The following is a 23,929-nucleotide window of genomic DNA, read 5'->3' as shown; positions in this document are numbered from 1 at the left end:
TGTGTCAAGCAGCTCCTATTTAAGTGATGCCTTGATTGTGAACAGGTGTGGCAATAATCAGGCCTGGGTGTGGCGAGAGAAATTGAACTCAGGTGTGGACAACCACAGTTATAGTATGTTTTAACAAGGGGGGCAATCACTTTTTCACACAGGGCCATGATGGTTTGAATTTTTTTTACCTTTAATAATAAACACCTTCATTTACAAATTGCATTTTGTGTTTACTTGTGTTGTCCTTGACTATTGTTTAAATTGGTTTGATGTTCCGAAACACTTAAGTGTGACAAACATGCAAAGGAACAGGAAATGAGGAAGGGGGCAAACACTTTTTCACACCACTGTATACATATAGTATTTAAGGCTTTGCAGTTTAGGGAGGGCTGATTAGTTTATGTGTTATTGCATTTCATCAACTTCAAACAGAGCTTTTCTGATACTGAATTTACTTTTGTGAATGAGAAATTTTGCTAAAGATAATGAAAATATATAATATATTAAAATAAAATATGAAAATGTTTTTTTCTAAAATGCAAACATGCTAAAAACCAAACAACACATCATCCATTTTGTGCAATTAAAGCCAACCAGCAAAGCTCAGTGTTTTTGTGGCATTAAAAGTCAGGTTGGCAGGGCAGGGCTGGACAATACAGCCTGACAACAAACAATGGAGAAACACCTGCTTCCTCCCTGCTACACGTACTGTAAGATATGTCTTCATGGTTTAATATTTCTGTATGTGCTAGTCATTTTACTGTGAGGTTGGGGTATCACCTAGTTCAAAAAATTTGAAGAAGACAGAATGGCGAAAAAAGTCAGCTGTATACAGATTTTCTGACTTTTTTTTTTTTTTTTACACCTCTTGTAAATACTAGTTAGCAAATTAGCAGAGAATATCTTGCTGAAGTAGACAATTGAAATAGCTAACGTTAGCCAAACAGAAATTGTTAGCTAAACATAACGGGTCAACAGTTAAAATGTTAGCTAAAAGTAATGTATAAACAGTTGAAATTGTTAGCTAAACATAATGGATAAACAGTTAAAAAGTTAGCTAAAAGTAATGTATAAACAGTTGAAATTGTTAGCTAAACATAATGGATAAACAGTTAAAAAGTTAGCTAAAAGTAATGTATAAACAGTTGAAATTGTTAGCTAATCTTAATGGCTGACCGTTGCTATAGTTAGCTTAAATAATGGCTAGCGTTATAACAGTTGAACTAGCTAGTTAGCTAGTTAGCTAAAAGTTATGGGTAAACACTTAGCTTAAAGCTGCAGTAGGTAGTGTTGGAATAAAATGTATTCATATCATGTGTGCATGAACATCATTATATTCACTAGTGCATTATATTAATCATGTGTGTTAAAATCATTATATTTTGAGCTAAAGGGCAAAAGCATTACACATAGTCTGCTTGGTTTCAGTGTGATAGTTCATAAGTTTACTGTGACCTTTTTAATAAGTTGTTTTGGTACAATGTGTCCAACCATAGCTCTGCCGAGTGAGTCTAATTCTGAAAAGCAGGGCCAAGGGTGGTTTGGGACACGTCCTGTGTTTGGGTGAAGGTCCTCTCCAGTAGCAGTCTGAGACCTGTTATCTATTTTGCAGGCCAAGCTCTGCTAGGCACTAACCTTCTGAAGACAAAACACGGAGCACAAACATGTCACGTGGTAACAATTGAACCCCCCTGTGCACATAAGATCATGCAGAAAGGGAAAAGAGTTAGACAAACTTAGGGAGAGCTATGGAAGCATATTCTCTGTAACCTTGTCTCTGGAATATATTCTATTGTAATAAACGTTCTTTTATCCAACCTACGGACTTGAACCCTTCTTCCTGAAAGAATCTAGAAGGGCAGGATTTCGGCCCAACAGTAGAAAGCAAACAGTTAAAGTCGAGTGAGACATCTTCCTCGGTGTTACTACGCAACTACTTTCGATGGAAAGTACATAGAGCCTGCTCGGAAAGTTGCTAAATGTCGCTAGATTTCATCTTGCACTAATTAGCTTTTTCATGACGCCATTTTGTCGTATTTGCGCCGTGCACCAATCTATCACAGCCATGATTTTCATCCTGTAGAGTTACGGACTAAGCCAGTGTCTGTTTTTCACGCTTGCTACTCTTACTCGGTGTCCACATATAAAGGATTTCAATACAACCAAATTCCCAATAAAGCTGTTCTCATTCACATACTTTTCTGCTTCTGTTGTCAGACAACGGAACAAGGATGAAATAGTGAGTGAAATGTGGCCGCTTCACACTAAATGTTAACCAGTAGAAATGTTCAAGTTGTTTCCAAGCTGCTGCCCTGGACTCTGCTAAAATCATGTTTTTATAACTGCAACATCATCTGACTAAATTGACCATTTCAAATACAATATGCTGTGAGATTACAATGGCTTTTATGCTCAATGTCGCCCAAAAATAAATTGCCTACAACAGCTTTCAGGAAATGGATAGACAGTTCAAATATTTAGCTTCAAGTAATGGATGGTAAATGGGTGAAAACGTAGCTTCTACAGCTTGTTGTACAAATGCATCCATGACCAAACCAAACCAATTTAATTGGAAGAAGAAGAACAAATTGTTGCAATATCCACTTTTATTTAGTTTAAAATGATTCTGTCAGAGGCAGTTTCTTCCCTTCCCGTCCTAATATTGCATAAATGCTTCCCGGAAAGGCCTTTTCCTGTTTTGACGGGCACAGGTGACCCCAGTTTTCCAGTCGTGTCACTACACACATTATTCAACACTGCATTGACACATCTGCCACAGCTGGGCACAATCGCAGCTTCCTTATTGACATTGACATCCTGGAAGCCAAATATACTTATGAGGAAAATGTTTTGTCTTATGGCAATCTTAAGCGATATGTTTATTGTGAAATCAACCACAATAGGTGTTTAAAACAGGCCCTGCCTTGGAATAACGTATTTAATTACCCCTTAATTTCCAAAATTGTCCATTTCATTGAGTAGTCACTGGGTTTTACTTGTGTCATCCCATGCGTTTTCACCCTAACCCCAGGTGGCATGTGATTTCTAGTAAGCAAATTCCAAAAATGTGTATTTTGAATGTAACTTGATGTGTTTTTTATGTGCTTTAAATTGATTATTTTACCTGACCTGACTGACCTGTACAGTCTTTACTTAAAAAACGAAAACAAAAAAAACGTACATACTTTGTTCTTGCTTGCCAATAAGACCAATAAGGGAAGTTGTCCTTTTGTAAGATTCCTTTCCATCCCACTTTGAGTCATTTGAAATGTGGTGTCAGCAGCTGATTTTAAGACCATAGTAGAGAAGTAGAAGAAGTAGAAGTTGCGGCTGCTGTTTTTTCGACCAGCTCGTCTCCGGTCTGTTCACACAGTCTGTGACTCACTGCTTTCAGTAGGAAGTGGCAAGCTGTATTTTCTGCCCTGACGTCTTTGCTGTGGACATTTGTGTTTGATTGTCTCCTGAGGGTAACTATAAAGAATATTAAGTGTTGGCAACAGCAATAACAGGAAGCTTGGACTACTGAAGAGACCCAATACATTGGTTTACCGGAACACAATAATAGGGTGTAATTATTGTTTTTATTTCTGGACTTCCTGTCGGTTTATCTCCTGCTTTTTTTCTGTGGACTTTGTGATGCCTCTGCAGAAGATGATGACGAAGATGGAGCAGAGCTCTTGCACTGAGGATCGGATCCAGCATGTCCTGGAGCGTTGCCTCTGTGGCCTGGGCCTCAACACTCCTGACAAGCAACTCTGGAACGGTAAGACCCAATCCCATACCTGTCCATAACGCTAACACAATACAAAAACAAAGCTGAAGATTTAACACAACTTGGGTCCTTGATTTACACCAGAAATATGCACGTGGAGATATTTCAAAATGTTGAAAACAGTTTGTACATGTCTTGGCTGCTGTTGTTGTTCTTCACTGAAATATTGGGTGTAAATACTGAGTAGATTTTTAACCTGTTAATTCATCAAAACACACACCCAGCGAATCAATCGGGAACACATTGTCCAACTTATAGAGACAAAAGGGAACTGAAAGTGGTGGCACAGAATGTGGAGTGACAGACAATGTGGAGGAGTATCATGTTGTTTAATGCAGGTTTGATTTTGAAAGAATTACTAAAAGAAACGAGATCATACAACAAGGGACAAGGGAAAGTGGCTTAATCTTTTTGCTTTTAGCTCGGCGCCTTTCTGAGGATTCATTGATAAAATGTATCTACAAAGCATATTTAATGCCTGTCATCAGGATGAACCCTAAAAGGAGAAATAAGTTGTGTGTTTCTGTCTGTCTGAGCAGCCGGGCTGTGCATAAGCCGCTGGTGTTTGGAGGAACTTGTGAAGAGAGATCCGCACAACTTCCTCATCCTTTTGCAGAAAATACTGAGGAAAACAAAGGAGGTCACAAGCTAACAAACAACAACAACATCATAATTTTCCAAAAGTGTAATATGAGGAACGACAGCGTGTTTCAATTCAAGGTTTTTTACTATTTTTTGGCAGGTGCTAGAGCAGTGTCGGTATGAGCTGGTGGTGCCCCTCACTCTCCTGTTCTCTTCAACCCTCCTAAAGGTGAGTGGGTGCATGTTATAATCAGGAGAGGAACACACACAGACTCCCAGTTTGTTCTGTACTCTTTATTTCACCTGGTTACTTGTTTTTTCTCAGCAGTGGTGAATGAAGTATTCAGATTGTTTACTCAAGTAAAATTACTAATACCACACTGTACAAATAGTAGAAGTAAAAGTCCTGCATGAAAATGAATTTAAGTAAAAGTATGTAAGCAACAGGAAAACTTACTTGAAGTATTTAAAAGTAAAGGTACTCATTGCAGAAAATCTAAAAACTAAGTGTTTAAGTAGATAATTATTTCAGCTGTGGGCCTAAATTGGGTAGTTACATTTTTTAATACAACATCATATTTTGTAAACTGTGTTTTGTGTGCAAAAATGTTAATTTGTAAAGTAACTAAAGTTTAATCAGATTAATGTAGTTGAATAAAAAGTACAATATTTCTCTCTAAAAAAAGGAATTGAAGTAGAAGTAGAAAGTGGTATGAAAAGAAAAACCTTGCCCCAAATTTATACTTAAGTACAGTAGATAAGTAACTGTACTTAGTGACCTTCCACCTCTGTTTCTCAGGCTCCTCATGTGGCTCCAGACGTGCTCCAGGAGGCACACCGGTTGTTCCACAGTTTCCTGGCCTGGCCGGAGCCGTGCAGCTCTGCCAGCAAACGCCTCCTGAACATCATCCAGCAGGAGCTCCGAGCACCAGGTACCACTGACGCTCGTACACCGCAACGAAAAAGGCCCAATGTCACCTCACTGCTCGACTTCTGGGATTATTCCAGGGCCGCCGGACATTCAGCCGGATGTCCGTCACTTTCCGCTTTCTTTGTGTTGTATTTCTAACCTCCGGTGGATTTCTGAGGACTATGGTTACCTGGTCCTCAGATCTCTGCAGGGTAAATCCAGACCGCTAGCTAGACTATCTGTACAACTTTTGAACGTACATGTGTTCCACCAAAACAAGTTCTTTCCCGGGGATATTTTGCAGCGGCATTGTCGCACTGTGTCCGGCAGTCAGCGTCACCCAAGACGTTTGGAATTGGTTGAAAGAAATGCCAATAAACCAGAGCACGTTTTTCTCCCATCCCACATTCCCACATAGAATCACACATTATAGTGTGGTTGCTATCCCAACCTCTGAAGTTCCTATCTCCCTAAAGGTGTATTTTAACTCATGCTGGAGGTGTTAAGTTTAGCGGCATCTTTTATGCTAAATAAGGATATTGCGGGTACATTGATATCTCATCTCAGACTAAATGAGTTACGTGTTTCTTTCTCTATAGTATTGGCAGGGTGAGCAACACTGACTTAAGCGCATTTTATGGTAGACGCAGCCAAGGTGGCGTGCGCATATGTGACGTCATAGGATCGCCGTAACTATTTATACCTGCGCTGGTGCTCGCACCACTAGTTTCAGTCTTCTCCTGAACAGAGGTTCCGCCTTTGCTCTTTCTACAGAGTAGAAATCAATCAATGCTTTGATTTGATTGAATGATCTACTTGGTCGGATCAAGCCTTTCATTCACCATAAAAGAACTCGTATCCAGCAAGTTTACTCCAGTAAGAGAGACTTGCAGTCACTCTTAACTTTAGAGTCCTGTCATCCGTTTGCCCAGGAGCTCGTTCATGCTCCCTGTTTCCGCTTTGCAAACCAAGGCGCGGGCCAGCTTGGCTGCAGCTACTGTAAAACAGCCATTATACAACTGTTACGTCTCCCGTCATCTATGGAGGCACAAAGCTGAAGTACTCCTCTGCCTGGAAAGGTGATGAGGTTATGTTGGACACCGACCTGAATGAGACGAGGTACCACTGTCTCAGTTTACATAGCAGGAGTTTGTAAGCTGGACATTTCACCACAGGGGGTACTCATGAAAGGATTATAAGACAAGGGGACACCCAAACTCAAAGACTCTCTAAGAGTCTTTAAGTCATTTTGCGTCCCTTTTGTATATGTTTTTTTTGTGCTGGTTTTGCATCTAGTTGCATCACTTTGTAGTAAGTTTTTGGTCTGGTTTATGATCTACAGTATTTGTAGAGGTTAAATGTTTCTATGTGGTCTTGTGTGTTTCTTTGTAGGGCTTTTTGGGTCGTTTGTGGTCTTTTTGTGTCTCTTTGTGGCTGTTTTCTGTCTTTTTCCGTTGGTTTTGCATCTTTTTTTAATCAATTTGCGTCTCTTGGTAGTAGTTTTGGGTCTCTTTGTAGTCATTTTGCATCTGCTTGAAGTAGATATTTGTAGACTTTTTTGGATTCTATGTGGTCGTTCCGTGTCTCTTTCTAGTTTTGCATCTATTTTAGTCGTTGTTGCACCTTCTTGTGATCATTTTGTGGTTGTTTTCTGTCTTTGTGGTGGCTTCACATCTATTTTAATGCATTTTGCGTTTGCGGTCATTCTGTTTTGTTTGTAGTCGGTGTGTGTACATTTTTGATAGCTTTTTGTCTAATTTTAGTCATTTAGCGTCTCTTTGTGGTTGTTTTGCATCTCTGTAGTCTGCAGTTTTTGTGTATATGATGATGAAGGGGTACAGGGATGTGGGGTACATCTAAAATAAAAGGCTTAGGCATTCTTCATGTGTCAGTGTGACCATATGGGGGCAGTGTTTACCCACTTACATATACTAAACTAAACTGTCTGCCAACTGTTGTTTCAGGCATTTCATTTCAAAGACTGGTGCGGACAGAGCAGGGTATTTCCCCTGAGATTCACTCCAAAACAATGTAAGTTTATTCACAACATGGCTACTTTTTCACACATCTTAAACTCTTTATGGCACTTCAAAAACGTGTGTGTGTGTGTGTGTGTGTGTGTGTGTGTGTGTGTGTGTGTGTGTGTGTGTGTGTGTGTGTATGTGAGCTCAGGACGGTGCTGTTGGTGAGCCCAGATGAGGACGTCCCTCTAGAGGTCCAGTCTGTCTCAGAGCAGCTGGGCTGCACCGCGCCCTCCAGTAGAGACGTCGCCATCCTCCTCATCGTGCACGGCTTCCAGGCAACACTGGGCACCGATCACGACCCGCAGGCGCTCCACGCTGCCCTGCAGGTGACCCACCAAATGGGATTTGGAAGCACACTTCCTTTTTTATTCTTTCCTAGGATAGAAACATTGTCTCAGCTGTGGCTGGTTCAATAGAGTTTTATTCACTGCACAGTGGAGACATACGTTCACGAGAAGCTGTAGGATTCTCTCTGACCCAAATGAGTCTCTGGCCAGGGTTTTCAGAATCAGAATCATGAATAGCTTTATTGCCAAATACGTTTTTTACACATACAAAAAATTTGTTTAGGTATTGTAGGTGCATGGCCATTTTTTTTTTAGCATAGTCAAAATATACAGAACAGCAGGAATTGGATCAGGGAACAGGAAAGAGAAAAGAGCTGCATGATTAATAATAAGGATAATATGGAAATATTATAATAACATTGAAAGGAAAATATGCAATGACGTTGAAAGTCGCGATTACAATAGTTCAATCAGGAGAGACTTTGTTGAAGATAAGATTTATTGTACCAATGCATGATATGACATGTACAGTCTTTGGAGATTAAATTTCATCATTATGAAGTGATTTCCATTGCACTCCATTATAGACAGAATCCCAGCTGAGATCAGTTGCCTTGTTTTTTTAACCAGGGCAGCAGTTTCCAGATTACATTATGTGCTGACATAATTGCAAAGGGGTTGTAACTGTTTTCTCAGTTAGTTTTTTAAAATAATATCAGATTAGTAAACAGATGTGCCTTTGGAAAATTGGATGAATGGTTGATGTTAATGGTAAATGTAGATATTGCATTAAAGATCAGCCCCCCACTCAGATCAGCTGGTATCCTGTCTATAATGGAGTGAAATGGAAATTTGTAAGGGACCCCAAACTTTTGACCGGTAGTGTGTGTATATATATATATATAGGAGCCGAGCATGATGAAGACTGGAGGAGCGAGGGGGGGAAGAGGGTTGTGCTCTTAGCCTGAAACGACAACTGAGCATTAGAGAGAGACAGGTTTAAAACAGGGAAGTCATGCTGTGATTGGCTCGTTAAATTCAAGGCCACTTCTGATTGGTTAAAATATAAGCAAATGCCTCTAACAACTGTTCAGTTTAGAAGGGAGAGAGAATGTGATTAGTTTGGAAGTCTTTCTGCAAGAATTTAGACTAAGCTCCATTAGCAAATTAAGAAAACCTAAAAAACCTTTACTAACCTTTACTAATTACTAAAACCTTTAGGCAATTCACTTTCTTCCACAATTCCTAACACAAACCCTCCTTATGTTTGGCCAGACAAAGCGCCCTGAGGAGCTGGAGCAGCTCATGGAGGCCGTGACCGACCGAATGGAGACAGCCGCCTCTACAGCCGGTCTCAGCGCAGCCAGACAAGGTCTACTACACAGCATGGAGAGGCTCAGGGAAAGCGTTGTGGTTCCTACTCCCGCTGATGGCTGCCTAGATGGTGAGACAGAAACACATGCGTTTTATGCATGTTTACTGTATGTTTATTATGTTAATGTTGGATGGGTGATGCCATTTATTTGTTCTCTCTACTGCCCAAGGCAAATTTCTCCCATAGGAGATTATAAAGGCTAATCTTATCTTATCTTATCTTACTGTGTCAAAAAGAGGCACTTTGATGTACCTTTGATGTTTAGTTATTGACGCAAAAAGTTGCCCCTGGCTTCATATTTAAACGCACTTGGTCTGGAATATTGGCCTTACTTTTTAATGATCTGGACGTACGTTTAAGTGACATGCGGCACAAGCTCAGGACAGTTAGGTTTTGGAAAAGATGGCAGGTGGGGTTACAAAATGTTGGTTTCAGTGACACACGCAACTAAAAAGTTCAATAATGCAACATTGTTGTATATCTAAATGAGTAACTGTGTTAAATAATTGTGATTTTAATGTTGACCAAAATAATTGTGATTATGTTTTTTTTTCATAATCATGCAGCATGTGTGCATGGACTATGTGGTGTCTGCATCCAGAATTACTTCAAAAGTGACACTGCAACTAGAAAAGAAGGAGTTTGTTTTTGTGTATTTCTTCCTTACATTGAGTGTGATCTCCTCTCATTAGGGGCTGTGGAGACTTTCATGCTGCCCATCCCCAAATGTCAAACATGCTCTTGGGAAAACGACAATTTTGGTAATTAGTTCAATTTAAAAAAAAATGGCCTGCAATATTTACCAGAGATGTGTCTTTAACTCTAAAAAACCTCTTTGGTGTTCTCAAATCGTCTTCACATTCGTGCAGATGTTCTGAATGGCATTCTGGAGTCCAACCTGGACTTCCCTCCAGACTGTTTCCTCAAAACAGAAGTGGATGAGGACGACAACTATGACACCAGTGTGGATGAGGAAGACGAGTTGGAGGGGAACAAAGTGGACAACGGGCTTCAGAGCCACCGCGTCTCCAGCGCATCCTCTTCCTCGAGGGACTCCGGCTACTCGCTCTTCTCCAGCTGGTCCGCCGTCTCCACGCTGTCTGGCTCGTCGGGGGTGGAGAGCGACTTCAGCGAGGAAGCAACACACAAGGACACAGAGGAAGGACAAAGCAACCAACCAAAGCTTAGGAAGAAACCCAAAAAGAAGTCCAGATCCATCTTAGGCGTTGAGCGCCTCTCGTCGCTTTTCAAGAGCCCCCGCAGCCCGAGCGTTTGCCGGCGGGCCCAGAGCATGGGCTACCGCGAGGACTTCACCAAAGACGTTCACAGAAATGGCTCGCAGCTCAAATACTCAACGACCATGTCTAGACACGTTCAATCTCTGCATGCGTCCACTGCCACCCTGGACCCCCTAGCCCCAAGGAAGCATGTGTGCGTCCGCAGGAGGCCGATCCTGAGCTGCGACGAAGGCGACGTGGCGGAGGCGCCCACCCTGCTCAAAGTGGTGGTGTTCGGAGGCGACAGAGAAGCCGGAAGGCTGGCCAGGGCGTACAACGACCTGCAGCAGAGAGAGAGCAAATGTCCCCGACTCACCAAGACGTGCAAACTGCAGTTTTACCTTGTTCCCACCAAAAGGAGAATGATGGGAAGCCAGGGAGGACACACGCCAACTGAGGGCCCGATGGGAAGTTCAACCAAAGCTGCTGCCGCTGTGGTGAGAACATCTGTCTGTGTTGCACGTTTTCACCTCTATATGTCATACTTTAGATAAGAGTTTCTCAAAAGGGGGTACGCGTACACTAGGGAAGGCCTGGGCAATATATCAATATAATATATCGTCACCGGTATATGAAGCTGGATATCATTTTACATTTTGGATATTGTGATATGACACGTGTGTTGTCTTTTCCTGGATTTAAAGCCTGCATTACAGTAAAGTGATATCATTTTCTGAACAGACTTACCCTAATAGCTGTTCTATTATTTACCTTTACCGACTTAGCCATATTGTAATTCTGGAGTCAGAGTCTGCACAGTAGTGACCGGGCGGTGGAGCCGCGGTGTTGAAGGTCAATCATGACGTTGATGAAATGTTATTTATGTATAATAGTTTGGATTATTGAGGAATGATCACATTTTATTCTGTCATTGTGATAGGAGTCTAATGGCGGCGTACTGGATGACAGCTCCACTGATATCGCCCAGATGTTGGGCATGATCGACCCCTGGTACGAGCAGAACGTCCTCAGCCTGCTCAGCCTGTCCTCAGACGTCCTTTGTCAGGTACCTTCCATACTGCCCCCTTTCTCAGGTCCATGTCTTCCGGCACTTGACTCTGAGCAACAAAAAGTGTTTCTAAATTTAGCAATGATGTAATTTATATGGACAACTTTTCATTTCCGGGATTGTTCAGCTGCCGCCAGTAATTCGGTCGCATGTCCCTCAAATTTTTCCAATGTCCTTTACCTCCCACTTTCTTTGTGTTGGAATTTTAAACTCTGGTGGATTTCTGAGGACTATGGTTAACTGGTCCTCAGATCTCTGCAGGGTAAATCCAGACCGCTAGCTAGACTATCTGTCCAATCGGAGTTTTCTGTTGCACGACTAAAACAACTTTTGAACGTACACACGTTCCACCAAAACAACTTCCTTCCCAAGGCGGTTTTGCTCCATTTGCTCCATTGCTACGTCTGCCACTTAACACCACCCAAAAGATTGTGATTGGTTGAAAGAAATGCCAATAAACCACAGCAGGTTTTTCTCCCATCTCGGAATGCTGTGTGGACTAGCCAGCCCCTCCTCCGCAGCGCTGTGGAGGAAGGTCTGGTAATGCGAGACTAGCAATAACGTAAACGAAAAGTGCTTGCTTCACTTAAATGTCTTCTTCTAAGGGACTTAGGGAAATTATTAATAGAGGCAGAGGAGTTAGAGAAGAGGAGGGTTCTTCATGTCATGGAGAAGAGAGACACTAAATTTATTCCATTGCACCTAAGACACTTAATAATTCTAACGATAAATATTTATGAAAAAGACTTTTCTTTATCTAACTAAAATTAACCCCACAGAAAGGTGATATTCTGCCTTTTCAGAGATGAAAATGCTGGTTCTGTCCACCTCACACCAGATCTTGGTTTGGTAAAAGCTGTGTTATGATGCAACTGTATGCACATTATTCCCTCATTGCAATTTGTATTGTCTGAAATCCATGTGTGTGTTCTCTATGAACCAGACGGCGTGCAAGGAAGGTGATGAGTCAGTGAGCAGTGGCAGCGTGGAGCAACTCCCCCTGCTGGCCGACATGGTGCTTTATTACTGCCGACATGCAGACCAGCCGGTTCTGGTGCAGCTCTACCAGGCCGAGGTGAGAGGAGCAGCACGCACACATTGTCAAAAGTAGCCGCCAAAAGTCAGCCACATCAAAATACACTTCCCTGCATTAACTGGTGTTTCTGTGTGAAAACCATAATCTCACACACACACACACACACACACACACACACAAAAACACACATACCGCAGTAACTACCTGATTCATTTTTTATTTTTTTTGGTTTCTTCGTCCGCACAGCTGACCCTAGCTGGAGGAGAGAGGAGAAGGGAAGTGTTTATTCACTCTCTGGAGCTCGGGCACACTGCTGGAACCAGAGCTGTTAAAGCCATGGGTGAGTACTCTGGATCAACAGAAGTTAATTTCCAGGATAACACGTCACATGTAGGATGCTCTCTCTGTGTTGCTGTTCTCCAAGTCCCTTTGCTTCGGGAATCAACAACAACAATAACAACAACCTTCGGGCTAGCGAGGTACACACTGAAAATGTCAGGTTTTGAAGAAAATTTGGAACGAGCAACAAAGCAGACAAAAGACAACAAACAAAAACCTATATTTAGTATATTATAATTAACATGTAAAATAATTTGAGCCAATTTGTATTTTGGGGGTTTAGGATGCAAATGAGGGTTTTCCCCCTGATTTATACATCAAACTATATTACACATGACTGTAGTGCATCTTAACATTTAAACAACAATAGACTAGTTCAATTAAACCGAATTGCCTCAACAGCGACTAACTAGGATTAATTAAAGAAAACCACAAACAAGGTCCGGGTTTTATACTCACGGCAAACGAGCCCCCAACTTGTTAAGACCGGCTCACAGGCCACAACAAAAGAGGGACATGCACCGCGACGTAACAATAATAAAGTGACATTTATTAAATAATGATGCAAACAAGAGCGTGATGAGGTGTGATTGTCAGTATCACTGATGAATGGGGGTGTGAGACATAATCTAAAAAAAAAAATCCAGAAATCATTATATATGATTTTTTTAACTATTTATTTGTATGATACAGCTGCACATAAGTATTTGAACACCTGTCTATCAGCTACAATTCTGACCCGAATCCAGATCCGTTCTGTGCATGCGCACGATGTTCACGCATGCGCATAAATACGTAGCTGAAAACCTCTGTTTCCCTACACTATTGGTACCACGCAAGCATCATAACGGACAGCTTTTTTCTTTTTTTTCATTTTATTAACAAAGAACAATTATATCGCCAGTATGTACATATACAAAAAGTCAATACCAGAGGTGCATATACAGAATATATATATATATATATATATATATATAAATTATATATTTTTTTGTAGCCTAGACTTTTTTGTAGTTCACAAGTGCTCAACATGTAATCTACACTTTTTAATAGTTATTTTAGATATAATAGATATTTTTTCATTTTTTAATAAAGATATTTAAATTAAGACTGGTCACTGATCCAAAACTGTGTACCGACATCTGTGTACCAGGCATAGGCAACATTATTATTATTAAGTGATCAACATGTAATTTGGGGATTTTTTTTTTTTTTAATTATTGTTAACGCCAGGCTGTGAATTACGAGGTGTTTACGTGGTGGCCAATCCAAAAATATAAAGGAGTTGTTGTATAAAGGAGTTGTTACATCAACATACACCCTTTTGGGCCCAGTCCAGTAAAAAGAATATTCCAGCACCACATTAACAAGCCTTAAATCATGTTTTATTTTATTGTAACATGTTACATTAACATACACTCATTTGAAATCAGCCAAAGTCTGCATTTTTACGCGGGGTGCTAATTATTTTGCTGCATAAATTGCAGATTTCCATGCAAAATAATGCGGGGCTTGCATGATTTCATAACCCCCTGATTTTTGTTGCAAAAAGTCACAAATATCTTAGCTCCTTTTATATTTTTGGATTGGCCACCACGTAAACACCTCGTAATTCATAGCCTGGCGTAAACGATAATTAAAAAAAAAAATTCCCCAGATTACATGTTGATCACTTAATAATAATGTCGCCTATGTCTGGTACACAGATGTCGGTACACAGTTTTGGATCAGTGACCAGTCTTAATTTAAATATCTTTATTAAAAAAAATATAAAAAAATAAATAATAATAATGTCATGCTTCACTTAACTGGACTTTTATTTTGAAGGAATTATTATTATTATTATCATTGTACTTATTTTATTTTGGAGAAGATTAAGATCTATAGAAGGTCTATAGAATGTGTGACATCACACATTCTTTGACTTTGATATAGGTTTGGTGTGATGTCACAAGTGTGTGACATCACTTGTCCTTTGATGAATTTCTGTGGCTTTGAACACAGAGCCTGTATCTTACTGAGAGACTCACCACCTTTCACTTGAACCCTGTCCTTCAAAAGAGACACATCTTTTTTGTCACAGAGCTCAAGACTCAAAAACACTTTTCTAAACTGCAACACTAGCAGTACTACTAGAAAATACTCCAGTAGCGCAAGAAATATTGTTGAAATATCTTCAAAATATTTTTTTGTGGCTATCATGGCAACCAGCGCACAGCTCGAGGAGCTGAGAAGGACCCTTCTGGAGGTCCAAAACCAAAAGAAGGAGCTGGTCTCAGTGAATGCTGGCCTGATGGAGGAGAAGGGGAAAATCCTGAAGGCTCTACAGTTAGAAAGATCCATGAGGAAAAACCTGAAGAAGGAGATCATCCAGAGTGAGGCCAAGTGGCAAAAAAAAGTGGCGACTCTGGAAGATCAGGTGAGGAGCGAGAGAGCTGCCAAGGAGGAGATCTCCGAGATAGAGGAGGAGCTGGAAAGGATGAGCAGAGAGACGGAGGCCGAGTGGGACAGAAAGGAGGCTCAAATGAAGGAAGACATGAAGATCCTCCAACAGCAAAACAAATTTCTCAAGGCTCGACAGTCAGAAAGATCAGAGTTAAACGGGTTCAATGGATCCATTAGAGAGGAGAACAAGAGCAAGAGACAGGCCTGGCAGGACGAGGTCAACATCCTTAAATTGAAAAATAAGGATCTGACAATGAAAACCGAGGATCTGACAATGAAAAATAAGGATCTGACGATGAAGACTGAGGATCTGACAATGAAAAATAAGGATCTGACGATGAAAACTGAGGATCTGATGATGAAAACCGAGGATCTGACAATGAAAAATGAGGATCTGACGATAAAAAATAATGATCTGACGATGAAATATAAGGACTTGACGATGAAAAATGAGTATCTGATGAAGAAAAATAAGGATATGACGATAAAAATTAAGGATTTGATGGAGTCAGACCGACTTTGGGAAAAAAGCCTAATTGTGAAAACGCAGCAGGAAGTCGTTGAGCTCAAAATTGCTCTAGAAGCCTACGACAAGCAGTTAAGCCGGGTCGTTGTGGAAAAGGACGACCTGAAAACTGAGATGTCAGAGTATGTGGCAAAGCTAGAAAAGAAGGCTCAAATGGAGGAAGACATGAAGATCCTCCAACAGCAAAACATCAAGCTCAGCCTCAGTCTGACGGAGCTGCAGAAGAAGAACAGAGAGACTGAGAAGGAGTGGCACCTCAAGGTGACTCAAAGGGAGGAAGACGTGGAGAACCTCACCCGGAAAAACACCGAGCTCCGGGTTCTTCAACTCAGCCTCCAGGAGCTCGCCCAGAAAACCGACAAGGAGAAGGCCAAGATGAGAAGAAAGGAAAAGAAAGCAGAGAAGGAGGAGTTACAAAGACAGAGGAAAGAAAAGGAGGAGATGGAGAAGAGAGACAAGAAGGAGAGGAAGGAGGAAGCAGAGAGAGAGAAGAAAATGAGAAAGGAAAATGAGAAGAGAGAGAAGGAGGAATTGAAACGACTGAAAAAAGAAGGGAAGGAGAAGAGAGACAAGAAAGGGAGGAAGGAGGAATTGAATTCCCCACCTATTACCCTCACTCGCTAGACTTTACTCTAAAGTCTGGGATAAAGTCTTGTGTGAACTGGACATTATCCATCTATCTATCATCCATCCATCCATACATCCATCCATCCATCATCTATCCATCCATCCATCCATCATCTATCCATCCATCCATCCATCCATCTATCCATCCATCCATCCATCATCTATCCATCCATCCATCATCTATCCATCCATCCATCCATCATCTATCCATCCATCCATCCATCCATCCATCATCCATCCATCATCTATCCATCCATCTATCCATATATCTATCAATCTATCTATCTATCTATCCTCTTCTGAGGAGACGGGGCAGTACTCCGGGTGATCCGGTTTCCTGCCCTACTCCAAAGACCTGCAGGTTTAGATGCAGAAATGTAGGGTGACTCCGGGTGATCCGGTGGTCCTGACACAACAGATACAAGATTAAAATAAAATCAAAAATATTTTGAAAATAAATTCCTCATCCATCTGTTTGTCTTTTAAAAAATACGGCGTTTTACAGCTGGTAAAAAGTGTGTTTTGCAGAATTGGAAATCAGAGTTTCCTCCATCGCAGAGCCAAAGGTTAAAGGGAGACAGTGTGCCCGCTACTTGGTGCACATCCGAATATCAATAAAACCAAAAATAACAACAGTGTTACATGTCTGAAGCCTTCAGAGACCTTTTTTAAAATCTATTTGAGACCTTATGTGTTTCCCAGAAACAGCTAGGACTGTTACGGTGCGGAAGGAGGACCCAAAAGCAGAGTAGGTAGAAGGATTAAAAAAAGGCTTTATTCCACAAAGTCCCAGAAATCTCCCTCTGCATCAGCTCTTTCTCACGGCTCCAACCCTCTCTCTGTTGTTGGAGCTGGTCGAGGAGATCGGCCAGCAAATCCTCCTCGGAGGATCAGGTGAACTCTCCCCTCAGATCCACATTGGGTGAGCGTCGCCTCGCTGTCCTTCAGTTCACACCGTACTTGTTCTTCAAGGTTACTGAGGTAGAAATGTATTTGCGGTTGAATCTCTCTGGAGTTAAATTCCATGTTTTCCAGTGTTTTTTTTCTCCTGTTGCAATGTGCACCTTTGGATTGTCACAGTCAAATGACTCTGATACTCTGATTTTTTTCTCTTTTTTTTACCTGTAGCACTTTGAGATTTATTGATGAAAAGTGCATTATAAATAAAATTGATTATTATTATTATAATATAAACTGCTGTCTGAGGGAATTTGTGTCAGAGCTAAATTGGGTCCTAGGATTCAATGTGTTGTTATGACAACAACAACATGTATTCTTATGTTTTCAATCCAAATGGTTATTGATTCTGTTGTTGCCATGGGACACCAGCTTATTTGTGTTTGAATATAGAGTATGAATGTATTGATTTCTGATGATTCCTAAAATATGGCAGAAAGAACACTTTATGAAATATTGAAACCATCCAGACGGTGCCGTACGTACCTGAAACCCGTGATTTAACGGCAGCGCTCTTTTAACGCACAGTAACCTCTGAGACGAGACACTCGCCCACGCGTAAAAACAGCACCTCCGATTCATAGTTTAAGCATTTTTTAAACATAACAGCTAGCGACTCACCAAAAGTTGCCTCTAAAACCTGATGAGTTAGCTGTTACGGAGGTCTCTCGGGTCTTTCTAGCCTCTACAGGTGGTTTTCTATTGAGCCTGGAACTTCCAGCCTCTTTGGGGGTCGTTGGGCTTTAAATCCAAACTGTTACATCCAAGATTGATCCGCGTTTTGGCTCATTTCTGCCGCTAGTTCGCGGCTCCGTCTCTCCTCTGTGTCCGTTTACGGTAATAAAGGCCCCAGTATGCCCATATATGGGAGATAACGTCACCCCTCTTGTATGGAAAGCCAGAGGGGACAAAAAGGCCAATAGGCTGTATGGAAAGCTAAAAGAGGTGCACATATTTGACACGCATTTGCTTGTGTAGCATTGCTGTGGGTGTAATATCAATAAATATGACATTATTATGTTATTATTGGCATAAGTAAATGTCATGAGAGCAAAAGCGTCTTGACTTTCTTTGAAAAAATGTATGTATTTTGTCAATTGTATAAGTTATGATGATTATTTCTTCACAGTGTGACTCCCAAGACATATGAGAAGTGTTTTTGAAAGGAAAATGGCTTATTTATTACTTATCTGTCTGTGATATCAATATATATCTGGAAGATTCATGTTCCGTTTTATTTATTTATTTGTCTGTAAGGCCCTACAACCCTTTTTAACATGCAAGTGACCTCACTGCAACCCAAATATTATAATAACCCAGTTTGTCCTAAAAAAATGATGTTCATATCTTGACTGTAGACAACAGGGTTGATGTTTTACAGCTTTAGCTTTTTTATAAAATAAATCCAGACTGACAATAAACTGTAAAAATGGCCTCAGGGCTCAGAAGGTACAACAAAACGCTGAGTGAACATTACTAGCTACGTAGGTAGTAGCCCTCTGCAAGGTTGAGGATGGCCTCATATAATATTCACACTGCTCTATTAGATACATGTACATGTCTTGGCGATGAAATACATTTTTTAAATTGATATAGGATATTTTTCAGGCAGGTGCCTGTGCACTGTCAAAGTCTTCTGGGTTAAAATGGAATTACAGGTTGTTGTTACTGTCTCAGATTTTGATCAAACCTTGTATATATCAACAACGTGTCCCAAAACCAAGGCCTGTAAACATATTTCGGCTCAAAGGTTAGATAGCAAGCAAAGCCTACTTAGACAGTGATATATTTTGAAAATAAAACTTGTGTTTTGCTTTAATATCTGATCCTTCCGCTATTACGAAACACCATTTTGGCTGTTCATAGCCTTATGTCTTTTAATGTGACAAAAACACTAAATAATAAATTTGGCTATGTATTGGTATGTTATTAAGGTGGTGAAAGGTGCTGGAAAACGCTTTAAAATGGACCTTGAATGTGCTTGAAAAGTGCTTGAATTGGAAGAGGTGTACGAACCCTGGAATAAGATCTCCAACACTGAACTGTACAAGAAAACGGGAAGCTGGAGCATCACCAAGGAGATTACACAGACGCCTGAGATGGCTATTACAAGCTCACTGAAGCTTTGTGTCCCATAGGGGATGAAGAGGAGTAATAATAATAATTATAATAAAAATGTTCCACCAAAACAAGTTCCTTCCCGAGCCTATTTTGCCGCCGCTGCTGCGTCCGGAGCTTAACCCCTTCACACCTTTTACTTTATACACAAAACTATCCTTTAGTACTGCTATACATCATTATCCAACAAGGCATGCAGTAGGAGGGAGTTTTATTTTACCTAAAGTGAAAACTAAATCAATTCAACGTTCAGTTAGGTACAGAGCAATGTGTGAATGGAACTCTCTCCTAACAACTATTAAACACAACTCTCAGTATGGCTTTAAAAAATCACTTAAGACATATTTATTTCAAAGGAATTAAATATTTAAGATAAAATGAGTTGGTACAGGGCTTTTGTTTTGTTATTGTATTTCTTAAAATGGATTGATCTATTCGGAGTAGTGTCTTTTGTTTAATTTTTTTATTAATTGTGTTAACTGTAAGATTTACTTATGATTTGTATTTTCAAATGTATGTATGTGTGTGTAATGAAATGTTATGAGTATTGTCAAGGAAAGATTGTAGGACCCCAGGAAGAATAGCTTTTAGTGAATGCTGAAGCTAATGGGGATCCAAATAAAACAAACAAACAAACAACACAACCCAAGACGATTGTGTATAGAAATGCAAGCAACCCAGAGTGTATCTGTGGTTTAGCCAGACCTCACTGCACAGCACTGTGGAGAGAGAGCTGGCAATATGAGACTACACATTGAGAGACACACCCAGACAGCCACAACAGCTTATAAACACACACACACACACACGCACACACACACACACACACACACACACACACACTTACAGTCTAAAGTGTCTCTTTGTAGGTGCTGCCAGCAAAAGGTTTGGAATTGATGAAGAACGGGAGGCTGTTCCTTTAACACTAAGTGTTGCCTACAACAAGGTATTCTTACAGCTTTGACGCTCACCTATTTTCCGCAAAAACAAACCACAACACACGTTACAGTTCACAGACAGAGACGTTTTTACATCTGCCTCGTCTTCCCGATTACAGGTAGCTGTTAGCGGGAGGAGCCGGTGGACGCAGACGGAGATGGTTTGCACATCGATCAATCTTTACAAAGCCTGCCGGAAACCTGAGCAGCTAGGTATGTGACAGTAATATCCCAGTCTTTTGATTATATTCCAGTAATTATTATTGATTGGGTTTTGCTTGTCTGCATTGTGATGTCTAATCAAAATCTTGTCCGTCCAGATTCAAGAATAGAAAGTCTGCAGCTGACAATGACAGAAGTCCTGAAGAGGCAGTGCCCCAAGTCTAAAAAGGGCTTCAATCAGGTAATTGAGTTGAAATTAAACGCTTCATGCACCCCTTCCTCTTAAAAGCCACCCCCTCCTCACACTTCTGTTCTCTGGCAGCACATCTCCGTCTCAGAGGTGAAGGTGGACAAGGTGCAAATGAACGGCGAAGACGCTGGGACCACTTTTGCTGTGTGTCTGGATCAGGATGAGAAGAAGTTCATCCAAAGTGTCACCAGGTACACGAGCATCATTAGACATGAAAGTGGAATCAATCTTCTCATCATAGGCTACATGCTAGTGATGTACCAAATGAAGCTTTAAGAAGATGTGTCTTTATTTTTCTGAGCCCACTGTTCAACAAAGGCTTGAAAATACATTGAATTGTAACGCCTTAGACCTTTCTCTTAAAACTAAGAGCGCCACCTAGTGAGCTCAGATAAGAAAGACACTGCTTCACAAAGCTTCATTTGGCCGTCACTACTACATGCTACTGCTACGTTTTTATTTTAAAACAGCGTTTTGAGACACAAACGATCTCTGTCCACACATGAATTTTGGCTCCAGCAGCAGAACTAATCTCCGTCCATATTAACACGTCTGACAACCAGTGGTGGAATGTAACTAAGTATTGTATGTACTTTAATACAAATGTTGATGTAATTGTTCTTTGCATGAGTCTTTTTTTCATGCTACAGTGTGACAGTGCAGATCCACCTGACTGCGCGACGTTGATGTGGCGCCATGCTCCACCCACGCTCACGGGGGTGATGTCAAGCAACTTTAACGCACCCACAAAGCAGCCCAAGAAGGCAGCATTTAAAAATATCTGGCCAATGCGCATCTTTATGCAAATGAATCCATTGAACGTGACGCGACTATGAAATAGAAGTTGACAAAAATCTTTCAGACTGACCTTTGTCGATCTGAAATGAAGACCGATTCAACAACTGGATGGCCTTTTCTCGCTAAAAATGTTTTCAGAAACACGTTTCGTGGAACGGTTTTCGTAAAATATGAGATCATATTCCAAATGAGCCGCCGTTACTGTTGTTTTTGAAATTCGGAAGTAGGCAAACCCACGTAATGCGTTCGTCCAATCAGCCGCTGGTCAAGGGAGTGGAGCATCAACCATCGATGTATTACGTTGCGACACCACGCTTCAGTCGTGTCGCAAAAGTGGATCTGCACTTTGTTTGAGCTGCGAGTCAGACCCAGGTGCCGTGATTCTGTGTCTTCTGTGTCCGCAGGTGTGATGTGTCTCTGTGCTGTAAACCAGGAAGCGGTTCAGACTGGAGGTCCTACAAGCCGTCGCCTGGCCAAGTCCAGCCTCTGCACCCGTCCTACTGCTCTCTGCTCTGTCTGCCCATCACCTCCTTTACCGCCTCATTTCCCTGACACACTTTTTATTACTCTGACAGAATCCACTGGATGTTTTAAACCAAAGCAACACAGGATGCAGAGTACAGATAGAGGAAAAGGTTTAGAGAAAGGAAGGAGAGATCAGTAAACAGTAATGGTCCGTGTCCACTGGCAAGTGCCTTTTCCACGCTTTCCATTGTCAATGAAACCAGCCGGGCAATGCATTCTGGTAGCGTTGCAAGACTTTGGGGTTGCCCGCTCCTCATTTTCATAACATTAAATCTAGCAGTGGTGGAAGAATTCAGATCTTGTACTTAAAGGTCCCATGACATGGTGCTCTTTGGATGTTTTTATATAGACCTTAGTGGTCCCCTAATACTGTATCTGAAGTCTCTTTTATATAGACCTTAGTGGTCCCTAATACTGTATCTGAAGTCTCTTTTATATAGACCTTAGTGGTCCCCTAATACTGTATCTGAAGTCTCTTTTATATAGACCTTAGTGGTCCCCTAATACTGTATCTGAAGTCTCTTTTATATAGACCTTAGTGGTCCCCTAATACTGTATCTGAAGTCTCTTTTATATAGACCTTAGTGGTCCCCTAATACTGAATCTGAAGTCTCTTTTATATAGACCTTAGTGGTCCCCTAATACTGAATCTGAAGTCTCTTTTATATAGACCTTAGTGGTCCCCTAATACTGTATCTGAAGTCTCTTTTATATAGACCTTAGTGGTCCCCTAATACTGTATCTGAAGTCTGCTTTATATAGACCTTAGTGGTCTCCTAATACTGTATCTGAAGTCTCTTTCCCAAAATGCAGCCTTGGTGCAGAATTATAGCCACTAGAGCCAGTCCCACAATGAGCTTTCCTTAGTATGTGCATATAAAGCAGATAAAGGGAAGGTAACTTTGCCCCTAATGACCTCATAAAGGGCAAGATTCCAGACTGGCCCATCTGAGCTTTCATTTTCTCAAAGGCAGAGCAGGATATCCAGGGCTCGGTTTACACCTATCACCATTTCTAGCCACTGGGGGGACCATAGGCAGGCTGGGGAACTCATATAAATGTTAAAAAAAACTCATAAAGTGAAATTTTCATGCCATGGGACCTTTAAAGTACTAATACCACACTGTAATTCTCTGTTACAAGTAAACGTCCTGCATTGGAAATGTTACTTAAGTAAAAGTATGCAAGTATCATCAGGAAAATGTCTTTAAAGTATAAAAAGTAAAAGTACTCAATGCAGAACAATCCTCCCATTTTAGAAAGTGTAAAGGATCCAAACAGTTGTGTGTTTAATGGTATTATCATTTCAACTTGTAGGTCTTTATACTGTTGGATAGTTTCATTTATAATTAAATTTATTTTATAAACTACATAGTGACTAAAGCTGTCAGATGAATGTAGCGGAGTCGAAGTAGAACTTGGCATGAAAAGAAAAGACTCAAGTAATGTACAAGTAGTTCAAATGTGTACTTAAGTACTGTACTTGAGTGAATGTACTTAATTGGGCGCCTGGGTAACTCATCCAGTAGAGCGCGCGCCTGTGTGCAGAGACTCAGTCCTCAACGCAGCGCCTGCGAGTTTGGTTCCGACCTGCAGCCCTTTGCTGAATGTTGTTCTCTCTCACCTTTCAAGTCTAAGCTGTCCTACGTTATGTGAATCAGGGGCACCCAGCTCGACTCGCCGCCTGTTGAAAAATCCGGAAAATCTTTTAAACCGTTCGTTGTCGATTTTAAAATGGTGACAAATTGGGCAGCTTCATCTAATTTCCCGCATTAAATGTTTCCCAACGCGCCGCCATGTTGGTCCGTTTGGAAATCCGGGTGCAGACAGCCCCACGACCGAGGCGTTCGTCCAATCAGGTTCAGCCATCGCGGTTGTAGGATAAAGTATAGTGTATGCAAAGGGATAACTGCTCGTGGAAAGCCCATCAAGCATCAAATGCTGGGAAGCAAGCGATCCAGAAAACACATAGCATAGCAGA

The 23,929-nt window shown here is 41.0% G+C and overlaps 2 protein-coding genes across 2 annotated transcripts; both read left to right on the top strand.

The window, feature by feature from the left end:
• Window positions 1–576: 576 nt before the first annotated feature.
• LOC116702367 (phosphoinositide 3-kinase regulatory subunit 5-like) lies at window positions 577–22,350 on the top strand. Its single transcript, XM_032536545.1, is given in 20 exon segments — window positions 577–701; window positions 3,341–3,394; window positions 3,397–3,458; window positions 3,640–3,754; window positions 4,303–4,403; window positions 4,506–4,574; window positions 5,145–5,277; window positions 7,220–7,286; window positions 7,428–7,605; window positions 8,842–9,010; window positions 9,634–9,702; window positions 9,811–10,655; window positions 11,099–11,224; window positions 12,171–12,302; window positions 12,510–12,603; window positions 20,145–20,221; window positions 20,333–20,426; window positions 20,534–20,616; window positions 20,698–20,816; window positions 21,828–22,350. Coding segments are annotated over 20 exon segments (2,772 nt in total). The 5' UTR covers window positions 577–664; the 3' UTR covers window positions 21,976–22,350.
• Window positions 14,656–17,256, top strand: LOC116702381 (trichohyalin-like). Its single transcript, XM_032536566.1, has one exon. It carries the CDS (start codon window positions 14,803–14,805, stop codon window positions 16,195–16,197), a length of 1,395 nt encoding a protein of 464 aa, XP_032392457.1. The 5' UTR covers window positions 14,656–14,802; the 3' UTR covers window positions 16,198–17,256.
• Window positions 22,351–23,929: the final 1,579 nt, after the last annotated feature.

The sequence above is a fragment of the Etheostoma spectabile genome, chromosome 15 (assembly GCF_008692095.1).
Source record: "Etheostoma spectabile isolate EspeVRDwgs_2016 chromosome 15, UIUC_Espe_1.0, whole genome shotgun sequence".
NCBI classification, from domain to species: Eukaryota; Metazoa; Chordata; class Actinopteri; order Perciformes; family Percidae; genus Etheostoma; species Etheostoma spectabile.
The sequence above is the reverse complement of the archived record's forward strand: the minus strand, read 5'-3'. Positions and strand labels throughout refer to the sequence as shown.